Raw genomic sequence first — 19000 nt, 5'->3', positions numbered from 1 at the left:
AATACCACGCCAGTGAGAGCAGGGGTGGATGCAGGGAGAATTATTGATTAGCTTTTTAATTTGAGCGCTAACTGGGCTTCAGATCCGTTCCATGGGGGAGCCCTTCTCCAGGGGGTTGGAGAAAAGACTGCACCCAAAAAGGTAGCAGGAGTGAGTTGGAAATTTATGTGAATTCATCTTTTTTTTCTGACTGCTTAGGAAATCTGGATTCTTGACTGTATTTCACTATTTAAATTCAGAATATTCCAGATTGGTAGTCTAGCCTCAGTGCCGGATAGTATGTTCTGAAAGATTTAGATGTCCCATTCCTGTGCTTCATACCCTGTCTGGGGCAATATTTGATTGTTATGTTTGGTTGAGCATCAGTCCATCTCATGGGGTCTCTCTTCTCTTGATAACCTGTTTCCCCCTCATCCCCATCTCTGAGCTTCCCCGACCTTGTACCCTAGCACCTAGTACAGGGCCTGGTACGTACTTAGTTTTTAGTAACATTTGCTGCATTGATTTAATAATTCAAGTAAATACTTTTTAGTTTGAGTGCACCTATCATCACAGATCAGTTGTAAATGTAATCTCACACCTTACAATTTTGAAAAAAGTCAAAAACATATACACTGTGTGTGGGAGTGTGTTTGTGGGTACGTGTGTGTAGATTTTTCTCTCTTAGCATCTGACAACAGATTAGCTTCTGGTATTTGTAACTTTTTATTCAATGTGATTTTTGCATTTTCTTTTAAACAAAAAAAATCAATTAAATTTACTGTAAAGAAATCAATACATTTCCTATACTGAAAGCTTTTAATAGACAGTAAATAAATATGACCAGTTTGTATTTTATTATGAAACTCATCCTTATACTATTTGCTTTGTAATTATACATGGTCGTTTAGACCCTTCAGTACAGAATGGAGTAATGCCTCAGGCCTGGTATTGCCGGGGTTACAATGACCAACACCCCTTTCTCCTGGAGACCCTTGAGCTCAGACCAGAATTTATACCCTCAGGCTAGAGCCATTCATCCATCAACCCACAAATTGACAGTATGTCTCCCCCCTGCCCATGACCACGTAATTACCCGTGGTAGTAAAACGATATTATGTCTTCATTCACAAATATTAAGGGTCATTGCTGAATTAGGCACTGGGAATATGGCAGTGGAAAAGACAGATAATCTTTGCCATCATAGAGCTTCTAGCAAAGGTTTCACAAATGAGCTACTGATAAACAGAAATCAGAGTTGTAAAAAGTACTAAAATAAGTCCAGGCCCAACAAGAGCATATAACGAGAATACCCGGCCTGGCTGGGAAGTGGGAGAGACGGAGCACCTTGTCTCTGCTTTCTCTGGCCCCTAGAAGAGTGGTGCACACAATAACAATCAGAGGGTCGGTTAATTGAATTTTTATGGAGTTTTAATAAAGCTTATGTGAAAATTTTAAGCCCTTATTTATTCAAACCTTCTATTTAATAAAATAGCATATATTACTCTTGCAAGTATCTGAATCATTAGAGACTCATTTATCCTTTTTCTACCAAGTATTATTCGGTGTGGCATTGCAATCAGAAGGGAGCCCAGAGAACTCACAGTCAACATTCTTGTCAATGGCATAAATAACCCCACAATCAAGGTCCAAAGCTGTTTTATGAGATGTTTCTAGAAGGAGCAGGGTTGGAAGGGACTAACCCAGAATCACATTCACCTGTCAATTCATGTGGTTTATCATTTCTTATGCATGCAATGTTTCATCTTCTTCAAAGAATGCCCAACGCCAGTCTCTCCCCACATGGTGTGTTTTGGAAATCAGCATCCTTCTCCCATTCAGCCTAGCACGGTGCCAGGCACAGAGTGAATGCCCAAAGAACATTTGCTGAATTGATTGATAATCGCCACTCCTAGAGACGGGGAGCATTATTAGCCTCGTATTTCAAGAGACAAAAAACAGACTCTGTGGTGTTGCATAAATTTCCCAAGGTCATATAGAAAATGAGGAAACAAGCTGGGGCTAAAACTTGGACATCCTGATTCAGTCAGGGTAAGCTCTTTTACTTTTCAAACCAGAACCATTGGTATCCTGTCTTGTGTAATAAGAGAAAGAAGAAGTAGATGCCAGCCGGGAAGCTTCTATGATGTTCTAATCAACATCGGAAAATCCTGCTGTTAAAAATAAATAAATAAATACAAATAAAACCAGGTTGATAGCTATAAGATCAAAGGAAAGTTTTCTTTGCAAAATAAAAAAAAAAATTAAGCATGCCAACAAGGGCACAAGCTCCCTTTGAGATGTGTGCTAAGTAAAGAATCTCTGACATTTTCTTTGTAGAATTGCTTTATGAATAATAGTCTGTCTTCTGAAGCTATTTAAGCACACTAAAAAGTCCTTAACCAGCAAAACTGGCAAAATAGCACAAATCAAATAAACTTTCCGAGCTGGTCTGAGCTGAAATGTCTTGTGACATGTTTGCAGGGAACGTAAATGGACCCAATTGTTGAGGGACCACTTGCGTATGTTTCATGGATTCATTCCATTCCAGAGCTAAAAGGTACAAAGTCAGTCCTCTGGAGTGGCTATATGAAACCATTTTAGGAAGACAGTGGGTTTGGACCCTTCCAGGAAAAAAAAAAAAAAAAGCAGATTAAGCAGATTCTGCTTTTGGAAACACTATGCTTCAGTGTTTCACTACTCCCATAGATAGGGAATTATTCCTAATATGCCTACAGCACACACAGCCTGCCGGACTTCACCACCCCTTCTGAGTTACTTTGAGATGGGAAACATCATGATGACACCAATCTGGAGTCACATCCGCTGTGCAGATGAAGCCCCTCCCCCAAAAAGCGATCACACTCACTCAGCATCTATCTCCCCTCCTTCTTTAGTGATGCTCAGCTTTTATATAAAGGGGAGGCAGGTAAAAGTTACTCTGAATCCCCTCACTCAAAATCCTTCTCTTCACTAAAATGGTGACACATTTTGCCCTTTAGAAGGGGCCAGGAAGCAGAACAAAACCAAACTCCGATTTAAGCTCTGAGGCAGTCTCCTTGCAGTTACCTTGTATGATCACATTCCTGGCACTGTAGTTTTCTCTGATCCCTGAGTTCACTTTGCTAGGCTTGACTTTAATGACTTTGGAAAGGGGACTTGCTTTAACTTTAAAATAGCATGTAAATAAGCAAAAGGAAATTTGCAGCCCGGGCGGTGATGAATCGCCCTCCTTCTCCCAAAGAGGTTATACGGATACTAAAATCAATAGGCTCAGCATTCATTTTTACATGCTTGTTATAAATTCTCGCTTTCTCTGGGTGGGGAGGCAAGTGGTAATTTCTGAGGGTGTCTGAAATCAGCCCTGTCAGTGAGTCCCAAAATTTCCCAGCCCACGATTTTCTTTTTTGCCTACCCCACTGTTTCCACCAGACGAACAGTGAAATAAGTGAGATCATTCTTCTTTCCTCCTTGCCTCGTGTTAGGCTCCCTGGACAGGTGGTTATTTACAAGGCACGTTGAAAGTCTGCTCTGCTGCAGAGCTGCTGGGTAAAGGAGAGAGAGCACCCTGCCACATTCGCCAATGATGCCACGGGGAATCTGTTTTCGTCTGGAGTTTTATTGTGGTGGGTGTGTGAGCCAGTGGTCACTTAGGACCCAGAAGTTGTGAATAGGTCCATGGTGCTGGCACTCCCACTCTGTGAGCTATGTCGACCTAGCTTCCCCTGTCAGCTCTCGTGTATTTGAGAAGCACAGCTCCCAATCTCCACACTTATACACAAGCACACACACGCGCATGTGTGCACACACATACACCTGCATTCTAACAGTTCAAGTTGCTGGGTTTCTAGAACAGTGAGTTATTTGTCGGTTTGTTTTTCCTTTCAGTAGTATTTTCCACTTCACTAAGTGGAGAACCAATTTTGTCCCCCTGGATCTAATGAAACCTCGCTCCGCCTCTGAAACTAAGCAAAAATTAAAAAACAAACAAAACACCACCAGAAAACCAACAACAGAAATCTCCAGAGGCAAATGATTATGTTTGCCTATTTTTGTTAACCTATCAAACATAGGGAGTTTTTTGGAGTTTCCATGGTGATGTAAATTTTTTTTCTACCCTGGCTTTGGACAACTATATTTTAAAGTGACAGATCTGAATAAAAACAGGGAAAAGAAAGCGCTGCTTTCTACCCGCAATCTTCTTTTAAAATCATAAATAAATTTAAAATTAAAATCAAGGTTTTCCATTTGACTTCCTTGCTTGTTGTGGATTCATGATCATGCCCGCCCGTTTTGAGGTAAGATTTAATTCAGGAAAAGGGTGGCCTAGTCCTGAGCTACAGAACTCCTCCCTATCCATAGCTTGCCATCTAAATTTATAACTTCCCATCAATAGGAACTCGAAGCCCAAAAGTAAATCCTTCATTTTCTTGCACTTCTCTCTCACACTCCACGCCCCAGACATGCACCCCCATCTCTCATTCTTGGGGTCGCCATTTATGATGCCATGTTCCCAGGGCCTCTGTGGGTACTGGGATGCAGCGACCGGATCCCTTGGACTCAAGAGTCACCATCTACCAGGGACACAAATCTTGGCTTCGCCTCTTAACAGCACTGTGAACTTTGGAAAGTTACTTTACTTCTCTCTTGCTCAGCTTCCCGTCTGTAAAATGAGAATTATATAAGACCTTCCTCTTAGGGAACTTATGAGTTCTAGTGAGTTCATTTGTTTCTGTGCCACACTTAGAAAGCTCCTGGCACATAGTAAGTACTAAAGACATGCTTTTTCGATAAAGAATTAAATCCTAGAAAAATCTTCATATAGCAGGAGATGTTACCACAGCAGCCACAGGCCACTGTGGGAACAAGGCTTACTCCAGCCTGTGCTGGGGAGAAAAGGGCACAGAGAGACTGCAAAAGGAGAAAAAGTTATGACTGTATTTCAAAAGGACATTTGATAATTTTAAAAAGCACGACCATATTGCTCTTGAAGAAAAAAACACAAAAGTTGAACTTAACCTCTTATTAAATAAGTTGTTTCACTTAAATGCAACTGTATTAAAAATAACTTTTTCCTGATGATGAAAATCTCATTACAGAAATAAAAGAACTCAGAGAGCTACAAATCAGAGATAATTAACGTTTTGGTGTATTTCCACCATTTAATGTATTGTTGAATAGTTTTAATTTTTGTGACAATTAATTGAATGCATTGTTCTTTTCAAATATACACACATGTACTCATGGAAAAAATAAATTCATGCAGCATGCCTCCCAGCGCATTCATCCCATCGGGAGATGGCTGGTCGTCCCTCTTTTTGATCTTTAGATTTATCAATAGGATCAGGTTTTATCAGTTTCATCCACCCATTATGAAATTCCCCATTAACCTTTTAACAAATGATTTTAGCCTAGATCCATTATTTCACTAAGGATTGCAAAAGGGTGATATTCTAATCTACCGTTCCTTCTGCATTTATTAGCATCAATTATTTTGTTGCCTTGAGGTAGTATTCATATAAGAAAGTCTACACACATGTCTCTTTCCTTAGTTCTAAGTTTGCAGAATAATGAGATGGTTCCTAGCACCCTACAAAGGTGACCAATGAATTTTTAAATCACTATGAATTTACGATTATTGAAATATTTCATTGTTCTAATGCTTTGCAGTGACTATTATTTTTGATGATTGAATTGCCCTATTTGGCCAGTGAGAACCCCTTCAAGTTGGCTTCTGATTCCTTTATCATGATTCCTAGAATCTTTAATAGACACCTTGTTTTCTGGTAGGAAGAAGTATTTCAGGCTAGCCTTGTACCTCTTGACCCAGATCTGTAATGAGTCATTTCTCAAGGAGCGCAGTACCTTTTAGTGGGAAGAAGGGAGGGGAAGGAATAGTACTTAGAGACCATATCCAGGCTCAAAGGCACACTTCCCTACTACACTCATCGTTTTTTTCTGGTTCTTTCCTGGTTCTCTTTTTTTAAATTATGAATTATTACTGATATTTTCAATTTAAATTTTTGTATAAAATTCTTTTGTCATATTTTTATTCTAATGGAGTTGAGTTTGTGATTATTACAGTATGCTCTGATTGAAACATTTAACAGCATTGCAAGGACTAGCAGAAATAGGAAAATTTCTTATACAAACCTCCAAATTTCTATTCATAAGTCATAAAAGCATAAGCACAACCAGACATGAGGAGATAGCTAGCCTCTCCCTTCATATACATTCTTTGCATATATTCTTTTTTGTTTTCTTGTTGTATCTTTCCAAAAGAGAGATATTCAACAGTAGTTAGAATAGCCATCTCCCAACACTTAAAATAATCATACCCCCAGTGGTGAACCCAGTAAACAGGAGTAGCCTAGAATTCAGCTGAGTAAGCCACTTTGGAGCCTTACGTCGGGAGGTCTTCCAATTTCAGAGTGCTGTGTCTTCAACTTGTATCATTTTAGTGTAAAAACATAATTTAATTTTGGTGAAACAAGATTCATCTCTCAACAGGATTAGTAACTGCATTTACTGAATTTCACATTCTTCTTTTGTGAACTGTGAAAAAAAATGAGCAGTAGCTGGAAGATCGATGAGACTCCAGCCGAAGCTGCAGAGGGAATGGTGACATACCAGGACAAAAATACACCTGTATTTCAATTTACAAAGCTAGCCGCAGTGTTGAAGCTGCAACTTAATTACACATCAACCACACCACAAGCTTTTCAAATGACAAAAATACAAGAAAGTCAAGCGTTATAAAAATATTTCAGAAAAAGTGCATTGTCTAAGAAAAGCACTAAAAAATATCTCGCTAGAGGGAGGTCAGCTTGGGAAAGTTAAACATTTTTATTTTATCCAAACTATACTCAAAAGTAGCTTTATGAGACTGATTTCCGGCTAAAAACACCGAAGAGTCTATTAGTCCAGAAACAAATACCTCAACTGACATGAGTGGATAGGAAAGAAACAAAGAGGCTGCCCACTGCCAAGTCTGTGCTCGTTGAGATTTCTGCAGTCTTACTGCGCCAATGTGTATCCTTTCACGGCAGAATGTGGTAATCCTGGAATTAATTATTGCTAAAGTAGTTTTCAAATGAAAAAAAAAAGAAAAAAAAAACAGATTAAACTTGACACAATTCGACCAAACAGGTGTCAATTCACAGTTTCAAGATTCTTTTGCAAAATACCTACATTTACACAAGAGGCTCCAGGCAGAATTTTCAAACAAAAATTCCTCTAATTTATCCTGACATGCTAGAAGTGAATAAATTAGGACCACCTAAAGAATTATTTAACACATTTTATTTATTCAATAATTTTTTCTTTCTCCGAGTCAGAAAGAGAAAAAGAAAAGAGCACGCACGTAAGATTGAGAGGAAGCGCGTGCGCACAGAGAACTTAGAGAAACGGGTGGGGCTAAGGAGGGTCGGCTGGCAGGTGAACCTCCCAGTGTGATGCTCTCCAAGGATAAGAGTCAGTCTTCCTACAGCCATTTAACAAAGATTTTAAAGAAAAACTCCATTTTGTAGTCATACCCTTTAACGCTCTCATTCTTGTTCAACATCAGTCCAGCCGTCAGCGTGCGGCGGCAGGAGGTACAAAACCAGGTTCTGGCAGCTGCAGCGTTGCATAGCCTACCGTGCCCGGAAGTATGAAAAAAAATGAAGAAAGACCCTTTCAGATAAAAATAAAATGTAATAAAAATTGAGGAAAAAATAAACACTAAATCTAAAATGATTTGCAAAGGAATATTATGTAACAAGTGGCCTCAAGTTAGAACGCAAGGCTTAAGTTTTTATTTTTTTAATTTTGTTTATGCATTTTTTCTCTGATCCTGCAAATCTTGGTTTCTAACGTCATTAACATGATTGCTTATGTTATATTAGTTTCAAGGTAGCAATATCAATATTATCACTAACAATATGGTTACTAAAACAATTTTTTGTTTGTTTATTTTGCAGTTTTCTTGTCCTTTTGTTATATTCTACTGGGAATTTACAGTGGAATGTACAGTGAAATTACTCTATTTTAAAGTAACTGGTAATAATTCTCTGTGGTTAAGCCACTAACCTATTACACAGTCATATTCATTTGTTTCACGTTGGTTTTATTTATTTAGAAATCACTTTGTCTTTCATTTTTATTTAGCTTTGCTTTATAATTTTACAAAACATTTACGTGACTAAAGTCAAATTTACAAAACAAAGATACTTCAGAGAGAAAAATCTAACTTCCAACCCTCCCTACACCTCAGATAATAACTTTGTTGATTTTTGGCTTATCTCTTATATTTGAAAATATAAGCAAGTATGTGTGTGTACATGAATGTGTATCTACCCATCTAGATACTTCCCCCCTTTCTTAGATACAAGGCTGTAGACTGTCTACATTTTTGTGTACTTTGCTTTTCTCACCTAACATCATGTTCTGGATAGCCTTCCATACTAGTAGATAGACATCTTCCCAACGCCTTTACACAGCTGCATACTACTCCATCAAAGGATGACCACACTTCACTCAAACAGTTGCCTGGTGACAGATATTTGGGTCATTGCCAGTGTTTTGCTTTTACACATACTGCTGTAGAGAATAGCCTTGTGTGTGTGGCATTTTAGGTGTTTGGGACAGGTCCCCAGAAGTGATTTTTCTAAGCCCAAGTGTAGATATAAATGCAATTTCCCAGATATTGCTAATTTCCTCTCCATTGGTGTATAACATTTTGCTTCACTACAAGCCGTAAAGGTATCTTTCTTTCTCCACAGTATTGCATCATAGTTTGCTGTCATATGTTTGCATTTTTGGCACTCTAAAAGAATGAGAAATGACATTTCAGTTGTAGCTTTAATTTTTCCCCTTTTATTTAAGCAAGTTAAGAATATCTTTACGTGTGTAAGAAAAACTTTAAATTTTAAATCACATATTTAATCTAATTTTTTTCTGTCAATGCCTAAAAATAATTAATATATGGATCTCCTTCAAGATATGACAAGAACCTTTACAAACATTCATTTACCTTTCTACACCCAAACCCTACCACTTCCTATGCTGAAATTTTAGTTTCCTCTTGTTAACAGTGTTTTATATCACTCCTCAATACCTTTTTATAGGTAATTATAATGCTCTTGTATTTACATCTTTCTCATTTGTGCATCTCTGAATAACTTTTACAGAGAAGATATGCAAATAATCACATTTCTGAGTCCTTTCAGGTCCAAAAAATGCCTTTACATTGACTTTCATTTGAATGACAATTTTGCCGGGAATAGAATTCTAGGTTCAAAATTCCTTATCCTTTCGGATGTCCATGACATTACTCCTTTGCCTTTTAGCATCCAATAATACCTACTAAAATCTACTATCAAAAAGGAAAGTTTCGGTCTATGAAAATATGCTTTCAATCTGTTTGCATTCTTTTACAGATAATATTTTTAACTTGACTGTAAAGTTTTTGCTTATTCTTTAACGTTTTGGTATTCAGACAGTTTACATCTAGGTGGGGGTCGCTTTTTCATTTATCATGTTTGACACTGTGATCTGTTTCAGTTTGACAATGTAAGTCTTTCTTGAGCTCTGGGATTATTCTTCCTTTTATATCTTTGACTATTTTCTTCCTTTTATTTTTCTGTGTTCTCTTATATAAAATGCCTTTTAGGCAGATGTTGCACTTTCTGGATGTCTTTCATGTCTGTTATCATACTTTCCTATCTTTACATATATATATACACTTTTATTCCAGGAATTTCTCAAGTCATTTCAAGAAATCTGCAGTAATAATGGAAGTAGATGAATACATTAGTTATCTTTCTCAAATTATCTCCAGATTTTTAAAATTAATTTTTACATAATCATACATATTTTATAAATGATTTTATGTTCCACATTTCAGTTTTCACTTGTTACCTTTGCAGTTCCAGTATCATTAAATATTTTTTCCAAAGTATATTTTAATGGCTATATACTATTCCATTTTGTGGACAAATAATTTATTTGGACATTTCAGATTTTTTTCCCCGGTTTTTTACTCTGGGATGATGAACTATGCTATGATGAACAAACTCTATACATACATTTTTGATGCATCTCTGCATTATTCCCCTGGGATAGATTGATCCATTTCTCTGGATCAAAGACCATGAATATTTTCAAGGCTATTGATACAGTTGCCAAGTTGCTTTTTAAAATATTGTAACAATTACAATCCCATCAGTAGATTGACAATTCATTACACGTTAACTGGTATCGAGTGTTATAAATTTAAATACATAAATAAATGTATATATAATGTATATTTTCTATTTTTTCCCTTTTAAACCTTGGCAGTTTATGAATTACTATTAGTTAAAATTGTTTTTATGTATTTATTTTCTGTTCACAGCCCAGGGCTATGTGCATGTAAATGATCAGTATCCTTTCACATGTGTGCTCACATTGTTTTCTTTTAAAATAAAAGTATTCTTTTGTGCTTTTCCTCAGAAATATTGACCGCACACTCAGTTGTCACTCCTTTACGTGTTATCTCTGGTTAGTCCCCTTTGGAAATGCAGCTGTCATTTTAGTTGCGGGTTCATAGGCCTACATAGAGACAGCTGGTGAAACTGTGGCATCCTGCCTCCGGGACCCCACAAGGGCGGCAGACTGAGACATCAAAGCTCACACCTGCAAGGGCTGAGGGCAGGCTATGTGTGGCACACCAGTTGTGTAACTTGGGATTCTTCTGGAAAGATAAAATGGCTTTGGATGAATAGCTGTTGATACATACAATAACGTGAATGAATCTCAAAATAATTGCCTGAGTGAAAGAAGCCAGACCTCCAAGAAAGCACATGCTCTGTGAATCTTTTTATATAAAATTCCAGAAAATGCAAACAAATTTACAGTGACGGCGGAGTAATGGTTCCCTGGCAGGGCTGGGAGGTAGGAGAAAGGATCTGAGGGAGGAATTACAGCGGGGCATGAGGAAATTTTGAGCTGATGGACATGTTTACTATTTTGATTGTGAAATTGTACACTCTAATGTGTGCAGTGTATTGGACATTAGTACATATGTGAATGTGTGTGTGCATGTGTGTGTGTTTACAGTTGCATGAAACCAGGCAAATGGTAGGCAAGAGGCAGAGAACAAAAAGAGGAAGATATGAGAAAGTACTGGAAAGCTAGCAAGACCAGGGACTCTCCTAAGGTCTCAGTCAAAGCTATAACACAGCCCAGACTGGGGATCTAAGCTGTTTGGACTGAGCAGTGCTTTGCAAACTGTAACGTGTACACAAATCCCCTGGGGTCTTGCTAATGTGCAGACTCTGAGTTAGCGTGCCTGCAAAGGGGCCTGAGAGTCTGCATTTCTCGGAACCTCCCAGGTGGAGCTAATGCTGCTACTCTTTCTGCCATTCTTTGAGTAGCAACGGGCTACGGCATTTTTTCTCAACTTTGGTTGCATATCAGAATCACTGGAGAGCTTAAAATAAGTTAATTTAAAAATAAAAGACACACTGATGCCTGGATCTCACCTCCACCCCAGAGTTTCTAATTTAATCAATCTACAGTTCAACCCAGGAATCAGGAGTTTTTAAATCTACCCAGAGGATTCTAATGTGCAGCCAAGGTTGATAACTCTACTCCAGAGAGAGTGATGGAAGTCCTGTCAGGGAATGAGGAGGAAAGAACGCTGAAAAGGTGAAAGGGATGGCAGGGACGACCTGGGCCACAGAAATGTGATGAACCATGTCCCCAGTCAGAACCAAAACTGACTCTGTTCCAAACACGCAAATTTATCGGAGTGTAATTTATTCCTCTATGGTCCTGCCTGTGTTAAAGACGCTTTTGCGGCTCTCACACCTGGCCTGCAAATAAGTACCAGATTGATTACTAAGTAGACAGATGGGGAGTGTGGCCTTCCTGAGATTATAGCCACAAGGAAGAAAAGTCCTTGCAATGGAGGAGGCTGACCAGGGAGGCTCTTGGGCACGCACACGTACCGACACATCCACAAGGATTGTTCACTGAAGGCAGGCAACCCCCAGCCTCCCTCCTCCTGTCAGTGATGGGCCACAAACCAGGCGCGACAGACGATGCTGTGGTCTTCTCATACACCCCAGACTTGTTTTGAAAATCATTTTCCATTTGGCTAGTCTTCTGTTAACGTTAATAGGTTGGAAATTATTTTTTGATCTGTGTTACAGATTTGTATCTGCATCATAGAATTCTGATTCTGAAACTACTGATGCACCGGAATCCTAAAATGTTTAATGAGACATGTCAACTTAATTGTGCTGCTTGGAACTTAGAGAGCCAGAGTTTGTCAGCATTTTGCTGACAAATGTCATCATTTACAGACTGATCTTGGCTACTGATTAGGTTCACCACTGCAAAAATTACATATTGGGAAATGAGCTATCTTTAGTGAAACAAAAGACTTTTTTTTCATTTGGTTGATTAAATTGCAGTTTAGGACCAAAACAAACTTGCAAGTATATGAAAATGATCTGGTTTGGTAATGGTGATTATGTTTAAATTCTGATGCAGAGGATGCTGTGTACCTGGATGATGCTAAAGAAAGAGAAGAGTATGTCCTGAATGACATCGGGGTTATTTTTTATGGAGACGTCAGTGACATCAAGAGTAGAAGCTGGAGCTATGGTCAGGTGAGCCATTTAAAATTTGTCATTGTCAAGGACATTCTTACTTAATATCTTTGTCACGTGTATCACTGCAGGGTGCCATATATCGATATCAGACAAGCACAATTTCCTGCTTTTCAGGATCTGAGATTCCAAGACAGAGAGCCTAGGAGTAGAGACTTAGAAAGGCAACTGCATAATTTATCAGCTGAAATCACATATCTTTGGTTCTTACAGTGTTACAGAGATCAGAGATTCTACGAATAACATGGCATTCTATGAGGAATGCTTTGGCATCTTAGCACGGTGAAATCTCATTAGCTCAGACATCGCTCTTCAACCTAGAATGGGGTGAGGTTTTCCTTTTTTATAAGGAAAGGTGTTTTGTTAATGATGCGAAGGATGCTGCAAGGTGTGTGCCCAATTCAAGGAAATAACTTTTTTGTATGCGTTAGTATAAGATACTGCTAATTAAAAAAGAACATTACCATTTTGTCAAAGGAGGGTCCAATGGGCTTTTACCTTGAGACATTCTATCAGCTGTAACCTCAAGCTATTGTCTGGATATAAAGTAGCAAATGGTATTTCATTTAAGATATTCAAAAGTTCTAACTATTTCAGTCCGGTATTTTTAACTATGAAGCAAATGAATGATATTTTACCCTATTTTCATAAGTGAGTGCATGTCCTGTGACTCAGAAACAACTTTTCATTAGCAACATGAGAGGAGGTGAATGTGCTTTGGCTGAGATGACTGAAATTGTGCACCATTCTTCTGGGTATCCAGCGGGGAGATTTCACAAAACCTGCACTCACCAGGTCCATCTTTCTTGGCTTCTGATGCCTTGTTTTGACTTCCATACAGGCTCTCCCTGCATCCCTCACCGCTGCTTCAGTCTGACCACGGGGACCCATGTCATCACTACCTCTTATCTTGTCCACCCGGCTTTGTGTTTCGCTCCTTCACCCTGACTCCTGAGAATCGCATGCCCAGCGCTCAGGCTTGCTCACCTGCATTTCTGATGTCCTGCCAAGCTAATGATCTTTGTGTCCTTCCCCTGTTTTGGGATCCCTGCCTGGCTCCCTACTTACAAGCCCTCTCCTTCCTGAGTGGCATTCAACCCTTGACTTTCACTATTGTCTGGTGCCCTTGCCTTGCGTCCTTGATTCCTAACCCTTAGGTGTGATTCCATTTATGTCCCCAATGCCACAATATGTAGATAGCTAATAAGAAAAAACGTCATCAAGGTGGGTATCAAGGAGGACTAGGAAAGGTTCCCAAGCATGATCAGGGTACTCATCAGCCAGCACGCCTTCAGTAGACACCCTCGAGTACAGCCGCTGTGTGTCTCTACTGTCATCCAGAGTACATTAATTTGTGTCCTTCAGTCCAAATAACCAACCAAGCCACCGGTTTGCAGTGATACAGGGAAATGACAAGTTCTATGACTATTTCTTGACCTCTCCACTTCACTGCTATCGTGTCCCACAGACGCAACCGAGAGATGCTACTTAATAAGAATCAGGATAAGAAGTTCTTTCTATACCTGAAGAACTCGTGCAATTACCCGTTACTGCATCTGTCACCTCAGTTTAGGGTACATGCAGAGTTGGTATTTTAATTGGATTTAATAAAGAATTACATGAAAATTAGCCATGAAGATTGTGGTTTCTGTCACAAGTTCTTGGGAGGATAATATGCAAGTTTTGTGTATTCAGGAAAATCTCCTGTACAGTGAGGTCCAGTATAGGGGAAATCTTTCCATTTTGTTACTCTTTTGTCTTTATTCCTTTTTTAGAAAATGCTGGCATTGCAGGTGGCTAGCAGTTCTTTCTAAGGAAATTGAACTGACATCCAGGCTGTTCCTTGATAATATAATCTGCTTTCCCCTGCCCTCTCTCTGACCCTGGAGTCCACCTTGTCTCAGAAGAGGGGAAAGCTTAGAAAGACGTTCATTACACGAGGTCTCCTACTGTTTCTCATGTAAGCTCTATATGAAGTGCCTTCCTGTAATATACCTGAGAGGCATTTATTTTTGAGATGCACAAGGACTCACGTTACTTTTGAGGTCTCGAGACTTTGGCCTGACTTTGGTAAATCATTCATTCCTCTGCCTTGGGCCCTGGAGCCCATACGTCGGAGAGATCCTCTAAATTAACTTGTACAATTTTCTGAAGGACTTCGTGATCCTTGAATACATAAGTTCTCTAGTAGTTCTGTTTATATTTCTAGCTTGCTTTTAAGTTCTTTTTCATTTTACTGAAAAATAAAAGAGATGTCTCCTTCTTTCCACTTCAATATCTCACACTGAAGATGAGGGATTGCTATGTAGGAATACACATTTCTAAACATTAGGTGGTGGTTTCATCTTATTTTTCAGCAGAGAGTATCTTGCCTGCAGAGTGGACATTAAGTAGTTTCTCATTTTTTTTTTCCCAAATAGTTTGAGGATGGCATCCTCGATGCTTGCTTGTATGTGATGGACAGAGCAAAAATGGACCTTTCTGGTAGAGGAAATCCCATCAAAGTCAGCCGTGTTGGGTCTGCAATGGTAAGCAGCTACTGATCACTCAAATCAATTACACATGTCATCTGCCTCAGCATAGATGTCAGTTCATTAAAAGCTGTTGAAATGGTGACTTACACTTAAACACTTTTATATGTAAGATTCTGGAATTCCCTGAACTTGTCGAGTGCTATAAAACAAAATTCTTTCCTCACTCCTGCATGTTTCTTTGGCTACAAATGGTGATAGATAACGTGGTCTATAGACTACTTATTCTTATGAATCTCTTGCCTAGGGGCTGAGGAGTCACCATGACAAAATGTCAGTGACTATAATTGATCGATCAATCCATCAGCCAAACATCAGCAAGCACACAAAAAATGTGCAAGATACAGCTTTTCTCCGTTTTCACACCCATAGTAAGAGTAAAGAAATAAATGACTCTACCTAATCCCGGCTTCTGTTACAATGATGCTTCACCATAGGGCTTTATAGTTTATGAAATGGGCATTGATTCTTCACAGTAGTCGCATGAGATAAGTAGGGTGGGCCTTATGCATGCCATTTTACAGGTTAGGAAACAGTGTATGACACTTTGTCAGTGACAAAGCCTCAGCTGGAATCCAGGTCTGCTGACTCCAAATCTTGACATTTTCACCTTCCAAGCTGCTCTCGAGGAGACCCTGAAACATCTTTGAGAATACAGAGATCCCGCATTGAAACACTTCCTGAGAGAGGGGACAGAATTCCCAGGTGTGGGAAGGTTGGGTCAGGCGTGGGGAGTGGACTAGATGTGGTGCCCTGGTCCTGTGTGGTCCTGGATTATGCTGATACACACAGCCCCAGCCCTTGGTGTATAAAAGTCTTTCAAATCTGCTTCATGAGCAGAATATTCCTGAAGAAACATTAAGTTAGATGCTATGTCAATTAATCAAAGACTGAGCAAAAAGAATCCTTATCTTACCAATTTCCTTAAGTTTTCTAAAAACTTATCTCTGGTAGAATTTTGTCTTTGAGTTAAATAAAATCAATATTGTTCATCTAAAAATAGCAGACTGGGAATGATAAGAAATGTAATTTCTGGTTAGCTCTTAAGAAGAAGCATTGTTTTTATTTTATTAATAACTAAGCTACATGTAAATTTAAGACATAGTGGAGCTTGGTAAAAACTGACATCTAAGGGCAGTTTTGTCTTCTGTTGTTAGTTTGCATTGCATAATGAAAAGACAATGGATTCTAAAGAGTTTAGGAATTTCTTTATAATAACTACTTATAACAACGTACATTAGACCTGCAGTCGATCAGTATTTTTCCTGTTTCACAGAGAAGATTCCCCTTTTTCTTTTCCTTTGAAGTTACCATGACACGTTTGCAGTGAAGAAGGGAAGCCGTAGCTAGCAGTGATTGAATATAAATTAATTCCTTCTTAAGCATTCTAAGATGGTGTGCTCATCTGCCTGAGCTTACTCACACGTTGTGTGTCTTTTTCCTGATCTAGAAATCACTACCTAACACAGTGCAAGAGGGAAGCACTCACCAGGCAGCTCACCCAGTGCTTTCTGTAGTGGCGTCTGGCCAAGTGGAAGCTGTTAAGGCTTGAATTAAGCACATAATCCTAATGCAAATTGCCTTGAAATTTTATTAGTTATAAAAAGCCTATGAGGTTCTAATTTTGAAAATCTATAACCCAATTACAAAATTTAGAACTAGACAGAATCTGTTTGGGGAGTTGTTTGGTTTGGTTTGGTTTTAGTTTTGGAAGGGGAGGCCTTGGGCGTTAGGGGCGGAGACTTCCCCTGGGCTGTTTTGGGCATTATCTGTATTTCCACCACTAGCATTGTTTACATACACAAAATACATGTTTGATAGTTTTCAAAACCCTTACACATCTATTATCTCCTTTAATCCATAGAAGAGCTCTGAATCTTTCCAAAATCTATTCAGTTATAATGACTTTAGAAACTAAAATATTGAGCCTCCAAAAATCAATAAAAAAGATGGCACTTTCAAAAAAAAAAACACAACTGTGTTCTGGTCATTCAGGCAGTTCTTCCGTTCACGAATCCTGGAAATCTATCATGAAATTGCTGAGTAAAGTTAAGCAAAGGCTGAAAGAAAAAACCAAACAGAACAAAAACCCCTCAAAATTCTCAATTAAGAATTTGCCTTCAAATATAAGAAGACATATTTAGGGAGCCCGGAAAGAAAATATTCCAAAGTCACGCAAGTCCTGCTGGAGCCCTGATTCCAGGGCAGATGTTCCCGTGTGCGTTTTCTCAGGGCCCAGCCCAGTCCGTTGGAAGAACAGAGGCTGCTGCCTGCTGTCTTAGGAATTCCTCTCAAACAGCTCCCCGGCCTGGTCACTGAGGCTCGAAATTCCTTCCACAGGATACCAGTAGTGGAACAGAGACATATCATGCCATGCAGATTCTCTGGGAGGGGTAACATATTGACTGCAATTCACACCAAGATGAAGGTGATGGAAGGCAGAAATTTCCTGACATCACCTGCTGCCAAAAAAGAGTGGAGAAGAGCAGCCTGGCCCTGGCTGGGCGTCTGGAGAGGCTAGAGTAGGGACAAGAGGCGAGAGCAGATGACTGGGGCCCCAAAGTTAAGCGTGCTTCCTGTGGTCATTGGCAAAGTCCCGCACTGGAGATTGGCAAGGAATTTGCAGGGAGTTGGTGGCTGCATGATGCCAGCTGAGCACGGATGATAACTCAGATTGTGCAAACTTTCTAATGATAATAGTAATAAAAATCTGGAGTTTCATTGCACAGTCCCCAGGTAAAAATCTTTATAGTCCAGTGTCTATGACCTTGGATAGTTCATTGTTGGGGGGCTGTCCTGTACACAGGAGGATGTTTAGCAGCATCCCTGGCTTCTACCTGGGAGACACCAGTAGCACCTTCCCCCGACCAGGCGTGACAACCAAAAATGTCTTCAGATATTGCCCAGTATCCTCTAGGGATCAAAATCCCCCCCAGCGAGGACCACAGCGCTAAACCCCGCTGTGGCTCGGTTTCTCTCCCTCTGCAATGCACCGCTCCCTCTCTTGTGGCCTATACAGAGGATCTGTCTTCCTTACTCATTCAAACCTACTGGTTTGTATTCCTCTACTGAAGAGAACGTGGAGGCAGCAATTACGGGACAGGCCCCGGCTCATGTCAGACCAGACCCCTGGTGACCAGGTCACAGCTTACTATGCCACCCAGGCCAAATCACTCAGCCTCTCCAGGCCTCACTTCTTTGTCTTTAAAATGAAACTTTGTCTCTGTACTCAAACCACATTTGTTATTCTCAGTGGCAGTAAAAATGTCCTTTCATTCTTCAAAACAATGCTCTCCTTTCTTCTATTTTTTTCTTTATAAATTCAGTATCTTATTTAGTTCTTATTTTGAGTCACTGTTACTTCACTTTGATGTGAAAATCGGAAAAGTTTATGACAATCTGGACTGCCTTGGGCTATTTGATTTTTCCAGGAGAAAGTAAGTCTAAAAATCCTGTAATCTCATTGTCTGGGGAATGGGCTTGAGATGTTAGAAACTTACATAAGCTCATTTTTATTTAGGTTCTCCTAAATACTGAGTGGTTCATTTTACCAAAGCTACACTGCAGATTGGTTTAATAGAGAACATCTTTTAAAAGAGGAAATTAGAAAAAAAAAGAAGAAACTTGCCCAAAGTTATACTTCCTCCTTTAAATTACTTTGCTTGATTGCTGTTTTCTTTCCAACTCATATCTGATGTGACAGTCCCCACCAGGAAAATTGCCAGGAAATGGGCCGGGAAAATTTTAGAAGGATGCTTTGTGCCCTGTGAAAACTTACTTTGCTCTCAGGGCATTAATAAAGCATTACATGGCTGGCCCTAAATTACTGTGAAGAACCCCAATCAGACCATC

The 19000-nt window shown here is 39.4% G+C and overlaps 1 protein-coding gene across 1 annotated transcript in view; it reads left to right on the top strand.

Moving 5' to 3' along the window:
• F13A1 (coagulation factor XIII A chain) overlaps window positions 1–19000 on the top strand; it is a 156080-nt gene that overhangs the window by 56253 nt on the left and 80827 nt on the right. The window contains exons 5-6 of the mRNA XM_008534975.2: window positions 12499–12617; window positions 15038–15145. Coding sequence (XP_008533197.2) covers window positions 12499–12617; window positions 15038–15145 — 227 coding nt within the window. The remainder of the gene's footprint in view (window positions 1–12498; window positions 12618–15037; window positions 15146–19000) is intronic.

This window comes from Equus przewalskii, chromosome 19 (assembly GCF_037783145.1).
Source record: "Equus przewalskii isolate Varuska chromosome 19, EquPr2, whole genome shotgun sequence".
NCBI lineage: Eukaryota > Metazoa > Chordata > Mammalia > Perissodactyla > Equidae > Equus > Equus przewalskii.
Note: the sequence above shows the minus strand (reverse complement) of the source record. Positions and strands in the feature narration are given on the sequence as shown.